This window comes from Eretmochelys imbricata, chromosome 2, assembly GCF_965152235.1.
Source record: "Eretmochelys imbricata isolate rEreImb1 chromosome 2, rEreImb1.hap1, whole genome shotgun sequence".
NCBI classification, from domain to species: Eukaryota; Metazoa; Chordata; order Testudines; family Cheloniidae; genus Eretmochelys; species Eretmochelys imbricata.
Window position 1 is genome coordinate 44402942 of NC_135573.1, and position 18565 is coordinate 44421506.

The 18565-nt window shown below is 42.0% G+C and overlaps 1 protein-coding gene across 3 annotated transcripts in view; it reads left to right on the top strand.

The window, feature by feature from the left end:
* The window catches only part of TRIQK (triple QxxK/R motif containing), an 83184-nt gene that overhangs the window by 14831 nt on the left and 49788 nt on the right, over window positions 1-18565 (top strand). For 2 of the 3 annotated variants that reach the window (XM_077810019.1, XM_077810021.1), the window contains exon 2: window positions 9586-9666. In XM_077810019.1, coding sequence (XP_077666145.1) covers window positions 9606-9666 — 61 coding nt within the window. In that variant the 5' untranslated portion in view covers window positions 9586-9605. Of the gene's footprint in view, window positions 1-1399; window positions 1490-9585; window positions 9667-18565 lie in introns of those variants that run through there. The other variant, XM_077810020.1, reaches the window with a different exon arrangement.

Here is an 18565-nt window from a genome sequence, read left to right on the forward strand (position 1 = left end):
TATTGGATATATTAAAGAATTACTATGAAAAAGGCATTTTAATATGCTACAATCAATACATTAATAAAACATCATATACACCCATACACACACACACACGCACACACACACACATATGGATAGGTAGACAGATATGATATATTATATACTATTACTCATGAAACAGATATGTCCTTTCTACATGGACTTCCTCCATGAGTAGCTATTTCCCCACACCTAAAAATGGGTTATATTTTCTAGTGAAGGCATTAATATTTTCACAGACTTGAATCTTAAAATTTTGTTCAGATGAAAGTCCATCTTTACATCAAAATATATGTAAATTCCATATTATTCCATATTCCAAATTATTAGGGGTCTGGAACACATGAGTTATGAGGAGAGGCTGAGGGAACTGGGATTGTTTAGTCTGCAGACGAGAAGAATGAGGGGGGATTTGATAGCTGCTTTCAACTACCTGAGAGGTAGTTACAGAGAGGATGGTTCTAGACTATTCTCAGTGGTGGAAGAGGACAGGACAAGGAGTAATGGTCTCAAGTTGCAGTGGGGGAGTTTTAGGTTGGATATTAGGAAAAACTTTTTCACTAGGAGGGTGGTGAAACACTGGAATGCGTTGCCTAGGGAGGTGGTGGAATCTCCTTCCTTAGAAGTTTTTAAGGTGAGGCTTGACAAAGCCCTGGCTGGGATGATTTAATTGGGTATGAGTCCTGCTTTTGAGCAGGGGGTTGGACTTGATGACCTCCTGAGGTCCCTTCCAACCCTGATATTCTATGATTCTATGATTCCAGAAAAACCAAAGCTTAATGAGGCCTTGATGTGGGTTGCAGCTCCCAGGTGCTATTAAATGGATGCACAGGGGCTCTGTGGGGGTTCTGGGTTCAGGAGGAATGGGATTCTGCAGGGGGATCCAGGTGAAGGTTGTTGGGGCCCTGTGGTGGGGGGAGGTGTAGGTGTGGGAGGATGGGGCTTGGCAGGGAGGGTTTGGGTGTTGGGAGAGTGGGCCTTGATGGAGTGGGGGTCTGGGTGCAGCTGGTTGGGGCTCGGTGGGGTGAGGGTCCAGGTGTGGGAGGCTCATCAGGGTGGTCTGGGTGCAGGGGGGTGGGACTCATCCAGTTGGGGGTTCAATTGCGAGGGCTCAGCGGGGGATTATCTGAGTGGAGAGGCAGGGGTCCGAATGCAGGGGGGAGTGGCTAGGTGGGGTGGGGGGCTGCATGCAAGTTGTTGGGGCTTGGCCAGTGGGTCTGGGGAGGGTCCAGATGCACAGGGGTTGGGCGGACGGGGGAGCAGTTCCCTGTGCAGTGACCCCTCCCCCTGCGCCTGAGGAGCGATGTGGGCAGGAAGCGGCAGGGTGTGTGTGTGCAGAGCTTCCTGTAGCTGGGGGAGATTTCTGGGAGTGAGTCTGACCTGGCCCTGGCTGCTCCTTGCAGGAGATGAGGAAGTCCTGTCCTTCCCCACCCCCATCCCAGCTGGGACTAGCAACTGAGCCCGGGTAAGAGCTACCAGCTGGGGCATCCCCAGCCCCTCTTTCCACGGTGATTTATCTTTCTGCTGGCTGCTCCAGGTGCATGAAAGGATGTGCCTGTGTGGCTGGGGAGGGTCATGTGACTGCTCTTGCAGTTTTCCTTTCCTTCTCCATCAGCAGTAATTTTTCTGTGGGGGACATGAATTCTGAATAAGCACAGTGGCGCAGAATTCCCCCTGGAGTAACGACTTGAGTGAGAGTGGAAACAAGCCATTTATTTTTGTACAGATGTCCCCTTTTTTATCAGATTTGACTGATGTGAAGATCTTGATTTAAATCCTATCAGAATTATATTTTAATTAAAATAATATTTTTTTCTCACATGATCAAAATCAATCGTTATATTTTTAATCCTTATCTTTAGTATCCGGTGTCTAATAAAATATTTTAAACTCTTTTTGAAGAAGATACTTAATTTGTTTTTCATTTGTTGTGGATTTTGAAATGAACTAAGGAATATAGAACATTGAGTTAGGGTGCTGTGTATTTTTGCCATTCCTATTAGGTAAAATCAGAATTGCTCTATTGTGTGCCATAGGCACAATATTACTAACAGATAATGGAGTTTCTCCTTTGCATAAAGTGGTAGGTGTCTGTCTGAAAGCAATAGGATATGAGTTCTAGTTCTGTTGCTGCCAGGAAGTTCTGAGTTGTCATGCACCATAGTGATGGCAGCTGTGACTTCTAGTTGGCCATGAGGTTTGTTTTAGCACTTCGTTCTGTTGTCCTTATTTAATGTATTAGATTTTTTTGTCACTATCAATGTTTTCCCACTGCACTTATGGATCATTATGGTCTCCCTCCTTTGGCTAATTTAACTCTATTAAAAAACTGTGTTTATTCAACTGACTATGCAACTTATTGACAAAAGACCTATTTAAAGTCCATTGAAGTCAGTGGAACTCTTTCTATTGACTTCTATAGATTTTTAAATCAAACTTGGAGTTATAGACTGAGTTAAGACTCAGTTGCCTTTATAGTTTGAAAACATAGGCCTACATTGCATAAATAAAAAAAGTGTGTTTGCCTGTTTGTGGCATCCATTTGTAGTACATGCAGATGGATAGCTACATGTATAGATATTCGGTACTCATTATGAGTATATCCATATTGATGCATGTGTAAATTAGACTTAGATGCTAGTGTCTGAAATTTGGCCCATAACATTAGCATTCTGCAGGGAGTCCTTTCAGTCACAAATTCTTAATTTCTCTTCTGTCAAATTAATAATTACATTCCAAACTTTAATTATATTTAATGTTCAAAAATATTATATACTAATATTTAAAAAACTTTTATAGTTGAAGAATCAAAACACATTATTCAACACCAAGTCTCATTTTCATGGGATTTTGCATTCATGCAGCTCTTGGTATGTACAGTGGAACCTACTTAAGATTTTATTATTGTTATTAATCATTTATATAGCATCATAAATGTACAAAGCACAGTGCCATGTGCTTTATAGTCCCTATATTTATTTTTTATTAATTTTTTTTAGTCATTCACAATATGTTTCTATTCCATTAATGAAAGGGACTGTATGATCCCTTAGATGGCCAGAATAATATTCTTTGAAATTCCCATGAACAGTAAAACAGAAGTGAATTTCAACAGTAGTGAGTTAAATTCTCTCATAGTCAGATCTTGAATGGACATTCAAACAATTCTTTGTCTATAGCTCTCATTAATTGTCAAAATCAGAAATATATTATTGACAATGGAGTGTGATATCACAATGGAGTGTGATATCGGCAACTTCTTCATCTCGGATAGTGATCAAGATGTGATAGAACAGGAGAGAAAAAGATAAAGAACTCCTTTTGTGGTGCAAGGAAAGAGAAGGGAAAAAAAGACCAAAGAAAAAATTCCCCTTTAAAAACCTGAAAACAAACTAAAAAACAAAATATCATTCAAATCACTTGTACATGATTTTTTTAAAAAAAGCATTTTTGTAGAAGCTGAGAGCTGGGAGAAAGCTCACATTGATTTCTAATGACCTGAAACTACTCCTTAAGGTTTTTTTAGCAATATCTAAAAGAACAGTGACAAACTCCTTTAGATGGTTTTTAAATGGTATATAGTCATTAAAATTCCAGGAACCTGCACAGAGTTTAGAGTTTGTACAGCACTTTATGATTGTGTAGAATTCAGGTTAAATAAAGAAACACAAGAAAGGGGGCTCGATCCTGCACCAACTGACATTAATGAAATTTTGCTATTGAGTACAGTGAAAGCAGGACTGAGCCCATACTTTGTTAAATGGTGTGAATTATTTTGGGAAATAATAGATATATTTGAGTGAAATATTTCTGTTTTAAACAGGGGTGACAATTTTCGCTTCAAAGTATTTCGTGAGTCAGAAAGGTTCCTGATCTTTTCTTTTTAGAAATCTGATCTGATGGTTACGTTTGAAACCATTCCTGCAGCAAGATTCATAAATAATAAATATTATCTCTTATTAATCCATATTTTAGCTTAACTCTGGCTCATAGCAAGCTACTTCCTCAGGGAATGCAGAATTCTTTACAAGGGAAGGTGATGAGCCACAGCTCCCAAGGAATTAAATTGTGAAAACAATCTTGGTTTCGTACATGCTAATATAGATCTGTTATTCCCCTTCCACGTTTATCACAACACATTTTAAATTGTGGCTGATCTTTTATGCAAATAGCTGTCTTATTAGACATTGCGGCTGTATGTGCTAATGTCTCTATGGATTTCTCGGGAGTTTGCTATCTAACCATCAAAGCAGTAGAAATGAATGATGATTACTGCATGGCTTTGAAGAACAAAGAAAAGTCACAGCATTTTAGAGGTTCTAGATGCCTGAGTCAGTGACAGTTTGAACCACACAGATGAACAGGAATGTCTCTGTGGCTCATATTAAGTAGGCCAAATATATATTTTAACTAATGGGAAATAATTTTTCTGCACTCTTGTATTTTATTGGCAGTACAGTTCTAAAACTGCAAGCATCTTTCACAGCTAACATTTTGTTACAAAACATTCCTAGGCTATTGAAAGTGCAAAAGGCAAGTCAAACGTTGTTTCTAACAGTGGAATAAAATAAGCAAAAAACTAGATTTTGCTGTATAAAATTTTGTATTATCTACTTTATTAGTTGAAATATTAACTTTATTTTCCATTACCGTTACCATGGTATAAGCATTATGTAGGAATCAGTTGCCATTCTTCCCAGCTGGGTTATGATTTTATGGGCAATGGGGGCGAGGGACTGAAAAAAACCAAATGCAATCCTTTTTCTTTAGTTTCATTCAGCTTAGTATATGCTATAGATACCTAAATGTGGGTTATTTACTGAGTTAAATGTACTTAGTGTATGAAAATCTTCAGTTAATGTTAATGGAGTTACTGTGTATTTGCACTGATATAATGGGTGCTGATTTCTGGCCAGTACTGTCAGCAAAAAGCAGAATTGGGCCCTAAATGACCAAATGGACAAACAGTGAAAATAACTGCTACATTGTTTGATGCATGAATAAGCCCTGGGGATAATTCCTGGTACTGTGCTTTGAACCTGGCTTGAAAACAGTTATGCCATTGACAATAGCTCATTTGACAAACTTGTCTTGGTGGTTTAATATGTATTTTTTGCACATGGATTTAAAGCCAGATTTTGGCGATTGGAATAGAGGGTGAAATTAATCCATTTCCAGCATCCCACTGCACCAGGTAAACCACATGTTGTTACTTGGCGGGGAGAGAAACATACAGAGGGAGCAGCTGTATACAGCATCTTAGTACCTCTTATATAACACTCAGCTGGTGTGTTTGGGGTCGGCTGGAAGGGTTATTGGAACCATGATTGTGTGGATCTAGTAGAGAAAAGTGATACCAAAGTGTGAAGAAGCTGTGATTATTAGTGGGAATAGCAGCCTCAGAGGGACTGTGTGCAGGTCCCTAGCCTGCCTGCAAGTTGTGAGGTAGATTCCAAACTGGTCTAGTCTATTTGGAGTTCTCTATACAAAAGGTTGATTAGTTAGATTTTGGAAGGTGATGGGTGAATTTCATCCTTGCTGTTTTAATTTTAGAACATCTGTACGTTTTGATATATTACTCTGAAGGTTTTAAAAATAATGTTAATAGAGAGATAGTGGATTTAGACTCTGGAGACCTGAGTTAGGTTGTAAATTTGTAGTCCCCATTTGTATAATCCCAATTACTATACATGTATAATATAATCTAATTTGTCATCTCTGGTCAAGAGAAACCTGGAATTGGAATAGCAAGTGTGAGGACTAAGGTACCTCAGTTCCGGACTGAGCTGCAATCCAGTAAAATCCATGCCGTTCCCTTTTCAGAATTTTCTCTGAATTCATCTGTTTATTCCCTACAGTGGAAGAAAATGAGTCAGACCCACACTTCTTGCTGATCCCCAAACATGTGCATGGATCTTGGGTATCATCCTGGGATAGGGGGCCATCCATGTGGAGTCCCTGCATTTCTGCAGCAGCTCTGCGTCCCCTGGTGCTGCCCTGTGGCTCTCTGACAGCATGGCACTGTCGAGGCTCCCCAGTTACTGTTCTTGAGACTCCCCTTTAAGAGCAAGGAGGGTTAATATAAGAAATAGAGGAAAGTTAATACAGGCTCTGACAGTATTTATTCTCCTCTGGTTTTGCTGCTAGGTGAGGTTGGAGGACAATCAAAGTGGCTCCACATACTATCTACCCTTTCCTCACTTGGCGATGTCTAGAACTATGGACAGGCTTCCCTGGGTGGCAGGAGAATGGGGCACTGCTGCTGTGAAGGCAAGCAGACTCCCCCTTCTACTTTGGATGGGGGAGGTAAGTGCATGGGAGGCCTCTTCATGTGGATCTCACAAGCACAGTCTGGCCCTATATCTGTATGAGCCCGCACATTGCGTTCTCTCTTACTAGCTCATATTCTTGGGCACCCAGATTCTGTGGGGATGGGCATAGTAGAAATCTGAATAATAGCAGACTTTAAGTTCAGTCAGTGATTTATCGAAGAAAAATAGTTATACTAAAAGTGATTTCAACTATACCAAGGTTCATATTGGATGGCAGCTTGTTTTGTTCCAAATTCTTAAACTACGTTTATTTTGTTGTTCAAACTAATGAGTTCTATAATATTAATAAACCAAATTATAGAAAAAGAGTACTTTTAGAATTCATCTTATAGTGTTTGTAATACAGATGATTAGTTCCAGTATTTCGTTGTTCTTCTTTGAATGACTGTACAAGAGCGTCGCGTGGTGCCCAAGGTACCAACACTCATTCCTTCACCTCTGCACCATCTGGGAACATGGGATGCAGCAGTTAGTGTTCTGTTCAAAATGGTACCATCAAGGGGAAAGCAGCAAATGATCTCGGCAGCACCCCCTTCACAACAGATTGGTAGGTTTTTAACATGGTGGAAGCGCAGTAATACCTTCCCTGTCCCTTTTTAGGGACCTCTCATAAAGCCATGTTGATTTATAAAGCGAGACATTTTTCGGCCCATGTTAGATGAGCTTGGCTTGCTGATGAACATGGAGAAGTCCATCCTGTCTCAGGTTCAAAAAACAGTTTTGTTGAAGCTACGTTTGAGAGAGCTATGGGGCTGGATGTGCAAAGTGTATTTCATTGAGGAAGCATCATGGACATGATAGTTCACATTCCAAATTGAGTCTTATCCTCCCTAGATTGGTGGATAGGTCCTGCTAACGTTTTCAAGGGAGTTCCCTTTGCCTGGCCTCAACAATCTCTCATCTTAGTCATGGATGCCTCGGACCAACTTACTAGTTGAGGAGGGGTGGGAGTCATTTGGGTCTGCTACAGTCACAAGATCTCTGGTCTTCCCAAGATCTCAGTCTGCATATAAATGTCAGGGAGTTGCAAGCTATCTGGTTAGCTTGCACGGCATTTCTTCCACAAATCAAAGGAAGGGGTTTGTTGGTCATGACCAATGATACAGTGGCCATGTTTTATAAAAAAAACAAAACCAAGAGGAGCCTGGTCTTCACTGCTGTGTCATTTTAGCAGTTCTACTGTGGGCCTTCTGCATTGCCAATTTCATAATCCTGAAAGCAGTTTACCTTCCAGGGATCCACAGTACATTGGCAGATTGCCTAAGCAGGCTGTTCATCAACCACTGTAAGTGGCCGTTCACTCAGATGTAGCAAGGTCCATTTTCCAGCTCTGGGGAACACCCCAAGTGGATCAGTTTGCAACAAAAGACACCAGTTTTGCTCCACAGTGGGCTACAGTCCAGGGTTGTTGACTGATGTGTTCTACTGCCATGGTCAGATGAGCTCCTGTATGCTTTTCTTCCCATTCCTCTCCTGCCCAAAGTTCTGTGCAAAGTTAAGCAGAACAAGGCTCATCTTATGCTGAGGGATGGCCCTGTCTGCACTGGTTTTTGGAGCTAGTAAACCTATCAGTCCCCCATTGTCATTCCTACTATACATGAACTTGATTTCACAGAATCAGGGTCACCTCCTCCATCCCAATCTGCAGACCCTTCTCCTGATGACTCGGAGGCTTTGTGGCTAATGTTTGCAGAAAAGTCATGTTCTAGGGTTGTTCAGGAAGTGCTGCTAAATAGTAGAAAACCATCAACTAGGAGTACTTATTTGGCTAAATGGAAGAAGTTCTCTGTCTGGGTCAGAGTGAAGAGAACTTCCCTGGTCTTAGTCCTGTATGTGCTGAACAGAAACAATCTTCTGTTCCTAAAACACTAAACATTGGCAATTAGTTCAATCAGAGTGCATTTAGTGGCTATCTTAACCTTCCACCCACTTGTTGAAAACCATTCTCTTTTTTCAGCCTTATGTCTGTAAGATTTTTAAAGGGCCTGGATAGACTGTTTTCACAGTGCAAAATCCTGTTCCCCCACGGAGCTTGAATCTAGTCTTAGAAAAACTGATGGGTCACCCCCTTTGAACCTCTAGCGACCTGCTCCCTGTTGCACCTTTCTATAAAGGTGGCATTTTTAGTGGCTATTATGTCAGCCGGGGGAATTGAGGGCATTGGTATTAGGTCCTTCGTATACAATTTTCTATATAGACAAAGTTTGCATTCGTCTCCACCCAAGGTTTCTTCTCAGGGTGGTTTCTAGTTTTCAGATTAACCAAGCAGTCTTCTCACCAACCTTCTTTCCAAAGCCTCATGATTATAAAGGTGAGGAGAGGCTTTATACTCTAAATATTAGAAAAGCTTTAGTTTTTTTTTAAATCTAGAATGGACTAAACCTTTTAGATCTTCGACACAACTGTTCACAGCATGTGTGGACAGAATGAAGGTCTGTCCTGTATCTACCCAAAGGATCACATTTTGGATATCTATGTATGTTACCAGATGGTGAATGTGAAGCTTCTGGATAGAGTTTTGGGTCAGTTGACTAGATCCCAAATAGCTTCTGCGGCCTGTCTGGCCCATGTTCCCATATTAGACATTTGCAAAGTGACAACCTGGTCATCATGGCATATGTTTGCCTCTTACTGTGCTATGTCTTGATAGTCTAGAGACATTGCTAAGTTTGGACAAGTAGTCCTGCAGTCTCTGTTTAAATAAGCTCTGAGCCACCACCAGGTTGGATTGCTTTTGAGTCATCTGTGATATCACTTGAAGAAGAAGAAATGGTTACTAACTTTTCCATAACTGTTGTTCTTCAAGATGTGTAGCACATGTCCATTCCACGACCTGCCCTTCTTCCCCTCTCCATTAGAGTCTTTCTGATAGGAAGAAGCTGAGGGGGGTCAGTGGTGGCTCCGCGCTTTATGCCTGCATGAAGCAGCAGAGGGTGATCGTGCTGCCCCAATGGGTACTGCTAAGGGGGAAATTCTGACAACTGTGCATTGGGGTGGGGTACACATACACGTACAGCAGAGTGGACGTGTGCAACACATCTCAAAGAAAAACAGGTACAGAAGGGTTAGTAACCATTTCTACCATGTATAGGTTTATTCCTTTTGTATGGAATTTAGATAACTATATTACTCATTAAAGACTTTCTGTGATATGCATAAAATTCATTGGTTTGTTTAGATAATTCATTATTTTCAAATATGTGATTTTTTCCCCCCCTTCCTTACTTAGTGGTTTTGGACTCAAAAAGGATGGGTAGAAAGGATGCCTCTGCCACAAGAACTCCTGTTGAGCAATACAGGAAACAAATAGGTAAGAAATACAGATTAATGTCTCCTTTTGGGATGCATCCTGTGTACAGTGTTAAGGGCCAGCCCATTCAGCAAAGACTTTAGACAGAAGAAAAAATGCATGATTTAAAAAGAAAACAACATTGTGATGTTTCACTCCATATTCTTTATGAAAATATGCTTGTGATATGAATATGACATAACTGAGATGTACTTTATGCAAGATGGTTTTGTAAGATATCGTTGGAAAGGCTATAATTTAATGGATGTGATTATCCAATTTGTATGTCTGTATCTGAAATTAGGAATATTGACTATGTATCTGTATTTCAACTATGCTATGTTGTGTGATGCCCACTGCTAGCACTTCAGGTATAACCGTGGAAAAGCCAGCCAGAGTTGATGACCCATCAACGAGGACAATGGACTATAAAAAGGCTTGGCCTTCTTGCAGACACTCCATACTGCCACTGACTCCTGGACGCTGTGATACTACAGAGTCAGGTGGTCTTGTCACCTGATACTAAACATTACCTAGGACTTCTTGTAACTTTCCACTGGAAGGGAAAGGGGGGTCAAGTTTGGGAAACAAAGGATTCCCACCATATGTAAATCCTATTTAAGGGTGAGGAGGAAGGTATTGTCTCCTCTCCATGGTCTGTCTGCCCAAGAGGAAAGACTGCTAAAGCCACCTGAAGTGAAGGCGTGGAGGGGGAATCCAGACTGAGGTAGGGGTCCAGTCTGAAAAGGAATATAACTGGGAACTCTGAACCACAGAAACTTTGCAACCTGCCTAAAATAACATTTAGAGTGAGAATTTACATTTGGTTATTTTTTTTTTTAATATATTGAGCTTAGCTTGCCTATTTTGCTTTATTTGGTCAGTAATCTGCTTTGTTCTGTCTGTTTATATCTTATATTCACTTAAAATTCACCTTTTATAGTTAAACTTATTTATTCTTTATAATATAACCCAGTTTATGTAATTTCTAACGGGAGGGGGGAGGGGAGGCAAGATGTTGTGCATATCTCCGTCCACATTGAGGGAGGGGGCAAATTTCATAAAACCTTTGGGTATGTACCCCTTAAAAGGAGTGGGCATCAGAGTGTTGGGGCAAGCCCCTAAGGCTGAATGTTTCCAGAGCTGATCTCTGTCTCTCTGTGCAGCTGGGTGTGGTCCTGCCTGTGTGGTCAGCTGGAAGAGGCTTGTGAGCCTAACCCAGCAAGGCCAGGTTAAGGGAACCCAGGTTGGCAGAATGGGTGACTCAGTGGCATCCCACCACATCAGATGACGCCCCAAAGGGCCCAAACCCATCACAAACATATTTTATGCTTGCAGATGTCAGTAAAATATTAAAAAGAAATAGTTAGATGATACTCCTTAACAGGTGAAGCTTTGTCTTATTCCATCTCTATATGAATATATATGCCTGGCAAATTTAAAGTTAAATGTGGTGGTCCAGAGCTATTTTTTAATATATATTGGGTGGTGTAAGACTTCATAGGATATTACCAAATTCAATCAATAATTACTGAACACTTTAAAATAAAAATAGTAAATATAATATTTTCCCTTAACTTTCTTTTGTTATGACTCATTTCCTATGTAGAGGTAGAAAATATGCAGATTACACCCCCCCCCCATATAACTGGTTTCCCTAAATATGAATTTAGGTGCTTACCATTTGTACCCACTCTTAAAAATTCTCTACTTCTGAAATATTATATAATATTATAAGAGACAGACCCACATTTTCAAAAGTGGTTGCCTAACGTTAAGTACATTTTATCCATAGTTAGTCATTTAAGTAAATGGCCTTATTTTGCAGTTGCTGAGCAACCACAGCTGCCATTTAAATCTGTAGGAAAGATTGTATGTGATCATATAAAAATATTGGGGCTCACTGGGGTGGGGGGTGTGACGTTCCCCTCTGGTGTTATCCTGACCGGTGATCTGCTTGGTCACGCCAGTCCTCGACTCTGGGAGTCAGCTTTACCCTGCTCAGCTGTGAGAACCCCCAATAGCCAATATCTCTGTTCCCAGACACTAGCCAATATCTCCAATATCTGTGTTCCCAGACACAACCCTAGGAACCTCTGTCTTGCAGTGTCCAGTTATGCCCTTTGGATGCTGCAAGCTTATATGAGTTTGTCAATTTAACAAATTGATATGTACCAGGCTTGTTATCCCTATGGGAGCCTCTGTAACGGTTCAAACCAAATGCAGTGTTTCAGGAAGAATAAACAAGCACATTTATTAACTATGAAAGACAGATTTTTAAGTGATTATAAGTCAAAGCATAAGTCAGATTTGGTCAAATGAAATAAAAGCAAAACACATTCTAAGCAGATCTTAACACTTCAGTGCTCTTTCTAACTTAGATGCTTCTCACCACAGGCTGGCTGGTTGCTCTTTAGCCAGGCTCTCCCCTTCGATCAGCGCTTCAGTTGCTTGGTGTGGTGACTGTAGATATAGGTGGAAGAAAGCGGAAGAGCATGGCAAATGTCTCTCCCTTTTATCATGTTCTTTCTTCCCTCTTAGCTTTGCCCCCCGACTCCCCCTTCAGATTCAGGTGAGCATTACCTCATCGCAGTCCCAAACTGGCCAAAGGAAGGGGGGTGACTCACTCGAGAGTCCAACAGATCCTTTTGTTGCTGTCTAGGCCAGTGTCCTTTGTTCCTGTGAGGCTGGGCTAGGTTTGTCCCATACCTGCCCTGATGAGGTGTGAACTGCCTCTCTGCTCTTGGAGAGTTTTAGCTTGGGCTTATTTTAATTCATAAGGGTACATTTTCAGCCTCATAACTGCATCATGAGCCTTCCGAAGACACCCGACATGACAAACTTTGCATTAGATTCCACACAATCATTTTACAAGGATGAACATGGGTGTGCTGGGGGTTCCCCAGAGGTACAGAGCATCACAGGGGGTGTGGGTGCAGGGGGCTCGGAGGGGTGATCCAGGTGGGGGACTTTGGTGGGGGAGTCTGGGTGCAAGGAGTCTGGATGCAGGGGGTGGGCCTCATGGGTGGGAGGTCTGGTTGTGGGGGTGTGGAGCTTCTTGCAGCCGGGGAGGTTCCTGGGGGTGGATCTGACGCAGCCCCAGCCTGTGCAGGGGAAGAGGAAGTCCTGCAGACCAGCCCAGCCAGAACTAGCAGCTGGAGCCCGACACATGATAGGAGCCGCTGGCCGGGGCATCCCCATCCCTGCCCTTACCTAGTCACACTCCACCCCCTCAGATGGTGATTTATGTCTTCGCCAGGTGCTCCCGACACCCAAACAAGATGTGCCCGCTCGAGACCGCTGCATGGGAGGGCCGCGTGAATCAATTATTCTGTGGGGAAAGAGTAAAATCTGCGGGGGACATTAAATTCTGCGCTTATGCAGTGGTGCAGAATTCCCACAGGAGTAAACACTGAACTGTTGGAAATTACTGGTTAAGTACCTTAGAGCAGAGTTTGTTGAAGTGCAAAACCAGCTTTTGATAGCAGTAGCCTGTTTAGCAGGTGCAATGTGTGTGTTTTCTTCATTTTAGCTAGTTCAGTTCAATGACCAGTTAATTCAAAATTAAGAAACCACTTGGGAGTTGAAAAAGCAGGGAAGCTTGTTTTACTTTTCCAATCTATGAATAAAAGCTAGGTGTGAAAGAATGAGTTCTTGTAGTTCTAAAATCTGGAAGGACAAGGTGACCATAAACAATTAGTTCAACTATAGATAATACTTTCTATGTTTATTAGACAGGTTTGCATTAAAAATTGATTTATTAAACTTTTTTTCTTATGGATCCAGCACAGTTAAGGCTTAGGAAAATAATGAAAAAGCAAAAATTCAAAACACAATTAAAGTAGATTTAAATCAAGGTTTCCTGCTTCTTGATTTAAATCATGATTAAAATCTGCTATTTAAATTGCATTGATTTAAATCAGTCCACCCTGAGCATTATGAAGTGAGGTTTGTGCATTCATTTCCCAGCGGAGAGGTGTTGAAAAACACCATTACTTGTTGGCAGTTGAGTCAGAGAAGCCAGATTATAAACTGGCATGTGCAGCCAAACTGTCTCACCAGGGGGCATGGGACTTTCAATCAGGGTTTTGGCATGTTGGTGAGACAATGAAGCAGATTCGCTGAAGCTGAAGAAGCGATGTGTAAGTTAATCCCCTCATAGTCAGATTCCTTCAGAGTTTTGCACACATACACTACCTATGTCTAAGGGAGTTGGTGTGATTTATACATGGAGGAGCTGGAAGATTATGTAAATTAAAGTATTGTGGGGGCTAATTTGATTTACACATTCTTCTAGCTTCTCAGCAGGTAAATTATGCTTACATAGACTCCCTTGAGCATTGGTAGACCACATGTTAGTAGCTCTACAGGTGTCTGTTAGTGTGGAGGAATTCTAATTTAGGCAACACCTCTGAATTTGTAAATATGAGTCAAAGAGAATCTAAGTAACCCTAAAAGAAGTTCAAATTTGGCATAACAGACATATTGAAGGAAGAATGTGTAAGCAACACCAAGGTAGATTCCCACTTTTTCATACTCACTGAGGGTATGTCTGCACTGGGATAAAAAACCCGCAACTGGCCTAGGTCACATGACTCGGGCTCATGGGGCTCTGTGTAGACGTTTGGGCTTGTGCTGGAATCCATTTTTATCCCCATAGCCTGAGCCCCACAAACACAAGTCAGCTGATCTGGGCCAGCTGTGGCTGCATCTCTGGTCTTTTATCCCTGTGTAGATATACCCTGAGACTCACCTGTCCTTTGGGCCACGAGTACTTGTAGATAAGGTCAGCTCTCTTTGTGGGGTGAAAGTAAAAACAGCAAGTATGATCATTTAAATCAGCACTTTTCAGAAGTATTTTATGCTATCCCCAGGCAATAGTATTTTGCTCCATATGTCTAACACACACTACCGGACCAGAATGGGGTTCTTTTAGCCCACAGCCTTTTTCATCATGTGCAGGCATGGTGCCAAAGCTGTGTTGAGTACCTCCTCATTGAGAAGAAGAGTGAACAGATGAGCAGGATAATATCAGAAGAAATCCTTTTCTAAAAAGAATGAACTACTATAATTTTTGCCCTCCCTGGAGTTGATAGAAACACTTAATGCTGGAATGAATGCCACAGGGGGGAAAAGCTAGCAAGGTTGAATAAATTTCAAATCTAATAGAACTGAAGGTACAACCCTTAAGATACTTTATCAGCAAACCAAGCTATTATTAAAAACAGTAACATATGGGAATGGTGAGTAGAGTTACTAGAAAATCAGACTTTTGTCTGCAATGTATGAGTTCAAGTTATCTTGGAAGGCAGGATGGGAAACTACAGACCCCATAGCATATACTTTATGGAAAGGTACTGCCGAAATGGGAATACCAAATATGACCTGCTGAGTGGATAGAGAAAAGCTATTGAATTCCTATGAGGAATCAGGATGAAAGGAACAACTTGGAAGGTACTATTTTAGTATTCTACATGGAGAGAGACTGATCTTGGCTTAGCAAAAAATAATAAAGGAGAAAAGACATTTATCTTCCCTGGCCTTAACTCTGCCACTGGGGCGGGGGAAGAATGGAGAGAAATTAAGGAGAATTTTATGGCATACCATATTAAGCACCTCTGCTTTTCCTAGGTAAGCTCAGGTAATTTTCAGTAAGAGTGGGTATGCTTCATAGGACTAGGAGAACTTGAGCTGACTACTGGAAAGAATTTATCTGAGAGGCCTGATTTTGCTCTCATGCTAGTTTGATGCTCGTGTAATTCCATTGGTTTCAGTGGTGTTTCTACAGATGTGCACTAGTGTAATTGAAAGAATCAGGCCTTACACATAAGGATTAAGAGTGAGGATGAATTACGTTCAGATACTTAAAAGCCTAATTATGTTGTTTCAGGTTTTGTTGATTGTTTTTCATGCCATGTTAGTAATAGAAAGCTGTATTCACTGATGTCTTTTTCGTACTGGAGTTGGAGAATTAATTTCGGAAATGCAACCAGTACTAATACAAAATTGTAACAGTATAAAGTGACTGCAAATGGACAGGACACAAATAGACCTAAATATTGTGGGTCAAGTCCTGAGGCCATTTCTGTGGGCGCAAACGGTCCTAAAATAGAAGATACAATGCACTTCCATTATTTGGGAGGACAAAGCAGCAGTGTACTAGCACAAGAGATATCTGCACCTCCTTTTACGCCATTGATGTCACATCAGTGACGAGTCTTCACACAGGAATGCAGAAGTGATGGGAGTCAATACCTTACCCACAAAACCAAGGTATGGCATATGGCTCCACTCCGAGGACTGATCCATGAGGAGAAAATTCTATCGAGGGAAGCAGCTTTTGGAGAGACTTATATCAATAAAATATATTTAGAAGGCTTTCAAGAAATTACCTCACTGTAGTTGTACTTGAGAAAGCAGAACAGTTTTGTTTCATAGTTGGATATTTGCACCAAAGCCAAGTATGGATTTCAAAATAATTGAAGAACATAATCATGAATTCAACAGGCTGTTTCCTTTTGCTGAAGTGAATAGGAAATTCATGCTGAGAGACTGGGAGGGAAAAAAGACAAATTCCTGTGCTAACTGTTAACCTTTGTCACTCAACCTTTATGCTTTCAGCACAAAATAGTAAAACTATTAAAGTAACAGAGATTAAAGAACCAGAAAGGTGCTTATTGTCAAAAGGATCACTTTTAGCATTGTTTTATATATTTTTTTAAACTGCTGGATAAATTCCGATTTATTGTTGCTACTATATTTATAGAAATGTAACATTCATAGACCAGCTGACAGGTACAATATGTGTCCTCTTGGGATATCCCTAGTTGTACATTTTAGACTGGAATTTCCCATTTAACTTGGTCTCAGTTGTTCATAGAATCATAGAATATCAGGGTTGGAAGGGACCTCAGGAGGTCATCTAGTCCAACCCCCTGCTCAAAGCAGGACCAATCCCCAACTAAATCATCCCAGCCAGGGCTTTGTCAGGCCTGACCTTAAAAACTTCTAAGGAAGGAGATTCCACCACCTCCCTAGGTAACGCATTCCAGTGTTTCACCAACCCTCCTAGTGAAAAAGTTTTTCCTAATATCCAACCTAAACCTCCCCCACTGCAACTTGAGACCATTACTCCTCGTTCTGTCATCTGCTATCACTGAGAAGAGTCTAGATCCATCATTTTTGGAACCCCTTTCAGGTAGTTGAAAGCAGCTATCAAATCCCCCCTCATTCTTCTCTTCTGCAGACTAAACAATCCCAGTTCCCTCAGCTTCTCCTCATAAGTCATGTGTTCCAGTCCCCTAATCATTTTTGTTGCCCTCCGCTGGACATTTTCCAATTTTTCCACATCCTTCTTGTAGTGTGGGGCCCAAAACTGGACACAGTACTCCAGATGAGGCCTCACCAATGTCGAATAGAGGGGAACGATCACGTCCCTCGATCTGCTGGCACTGCACCTACTTATACATCCCAAAATGCCACTGGCCTTCTTGGCAACAAGGGCACACTATTGACTCATATCCAGCTTCTTGTCCACTGTAAATCGTAGGTCCTTTTCCGCAGAACTGCTGCCTAGCCATTCGGTCCCTAGTCTGTAGCGGTGCATGAGATTCTTCAGATGGGCACTACATTAGCCTTTTTCCAGTCATCCGGGACTTCCCCCGATCGCCATGAGTTTTCAGAGATAATGGTCAATGGCTCTGCAATCATATCCGCCAACTCCTTTAGCACTGTCCTTCCTGAACAGTTTATATCCATCCATGACAGTACTCCAGTCATGTGAGTTATCCCACCAAGTCTCTGTTATTCCAATCACATCATAATTCTTTGACTGTGCCAGGACTTCCAGTTCTCCCTGCTTGTTTCCCAGGCCTCTTGCATTTGTGTATAGGCACTTGAGATAACTCGATGATCGTCCCTCTCTCTCAATTGAGGCAGGAGCCCTCTCGCACGCTTCTGCTCGTGCTTCCTCCCGGTATCCCACTTTCCCGCTTACCTCAGGGCTTTGGTCTCCTTCCCCCAGTGAACCTAGTTTAAAGCCCTCCTCACTAGGTTAGCCAGCCTGCTTGCGAAGATGCTCTTCCCTCTCTTCGTTAGGTGGAGCCCGTCTCTGCCTAGCACTCCTCCTCCTTGGAACACCATCCCATGGTCAAAGAATCCATAGCCTTGTCTCCGACACCGCCTGCATAGCCATTCGTTGACTTCCACAATTGGACAGTCTCTACCCGGGCCTTTTCCTTCCACAGGGTGGATGGACGAAAACACCACTTGTACCTCAAACTCCTTTATCTTTCTTCCCAGAGCCACGTAGTCTACAGTGATCTGCTCAAGGTCATTCTTGGCAGTATCATTGGTGCCCACGTGGAGAAGCAGGAAGGGGTAGCGATCCGAGGGCTTGATGAGTCTTGGAAGTCTCTCCGTCACATTGTTAATCTTTGCTCCTGGCAAGCAGCAGACTTCTCGGTTTTCCCGGTTGGGGCGGCAGATAGATGACTCAGTCCCCCTGAGGAGAGAGTCCCCGACCACCACCACCCGCCTCCTTCTCTTGGTCGTGGAACCCCCAATCCTAGGACAGTGCATATCATGCCTTCCAATTGGCAGAGTCTCCTTCTGTTCCCTTCCCTCAGATGTATCATCTAGTCCACTCTCTGCATTAGTACCTGTGAAGAGAACATGAAAACAGTTACTTACCTGTATCTGCGTTGCTGGTACTTGGACGCTCCCCTTTCTTCTTCTGGAGGTCGCATGCTGCCAAATTTCTTCACCGTCCTCCTATCCCCACAGTGCAGCCTGCTCTGAATCTTCAGAACATTGTGTCCGTAGGAGCATATCCTGATGTCTGTCCAGGAAATCTTCAGTTTCTCTTATGCAATGCAGGGTCGATACCTGTTGCTCCAGACCTTGAACCTTCTCGGCCAAT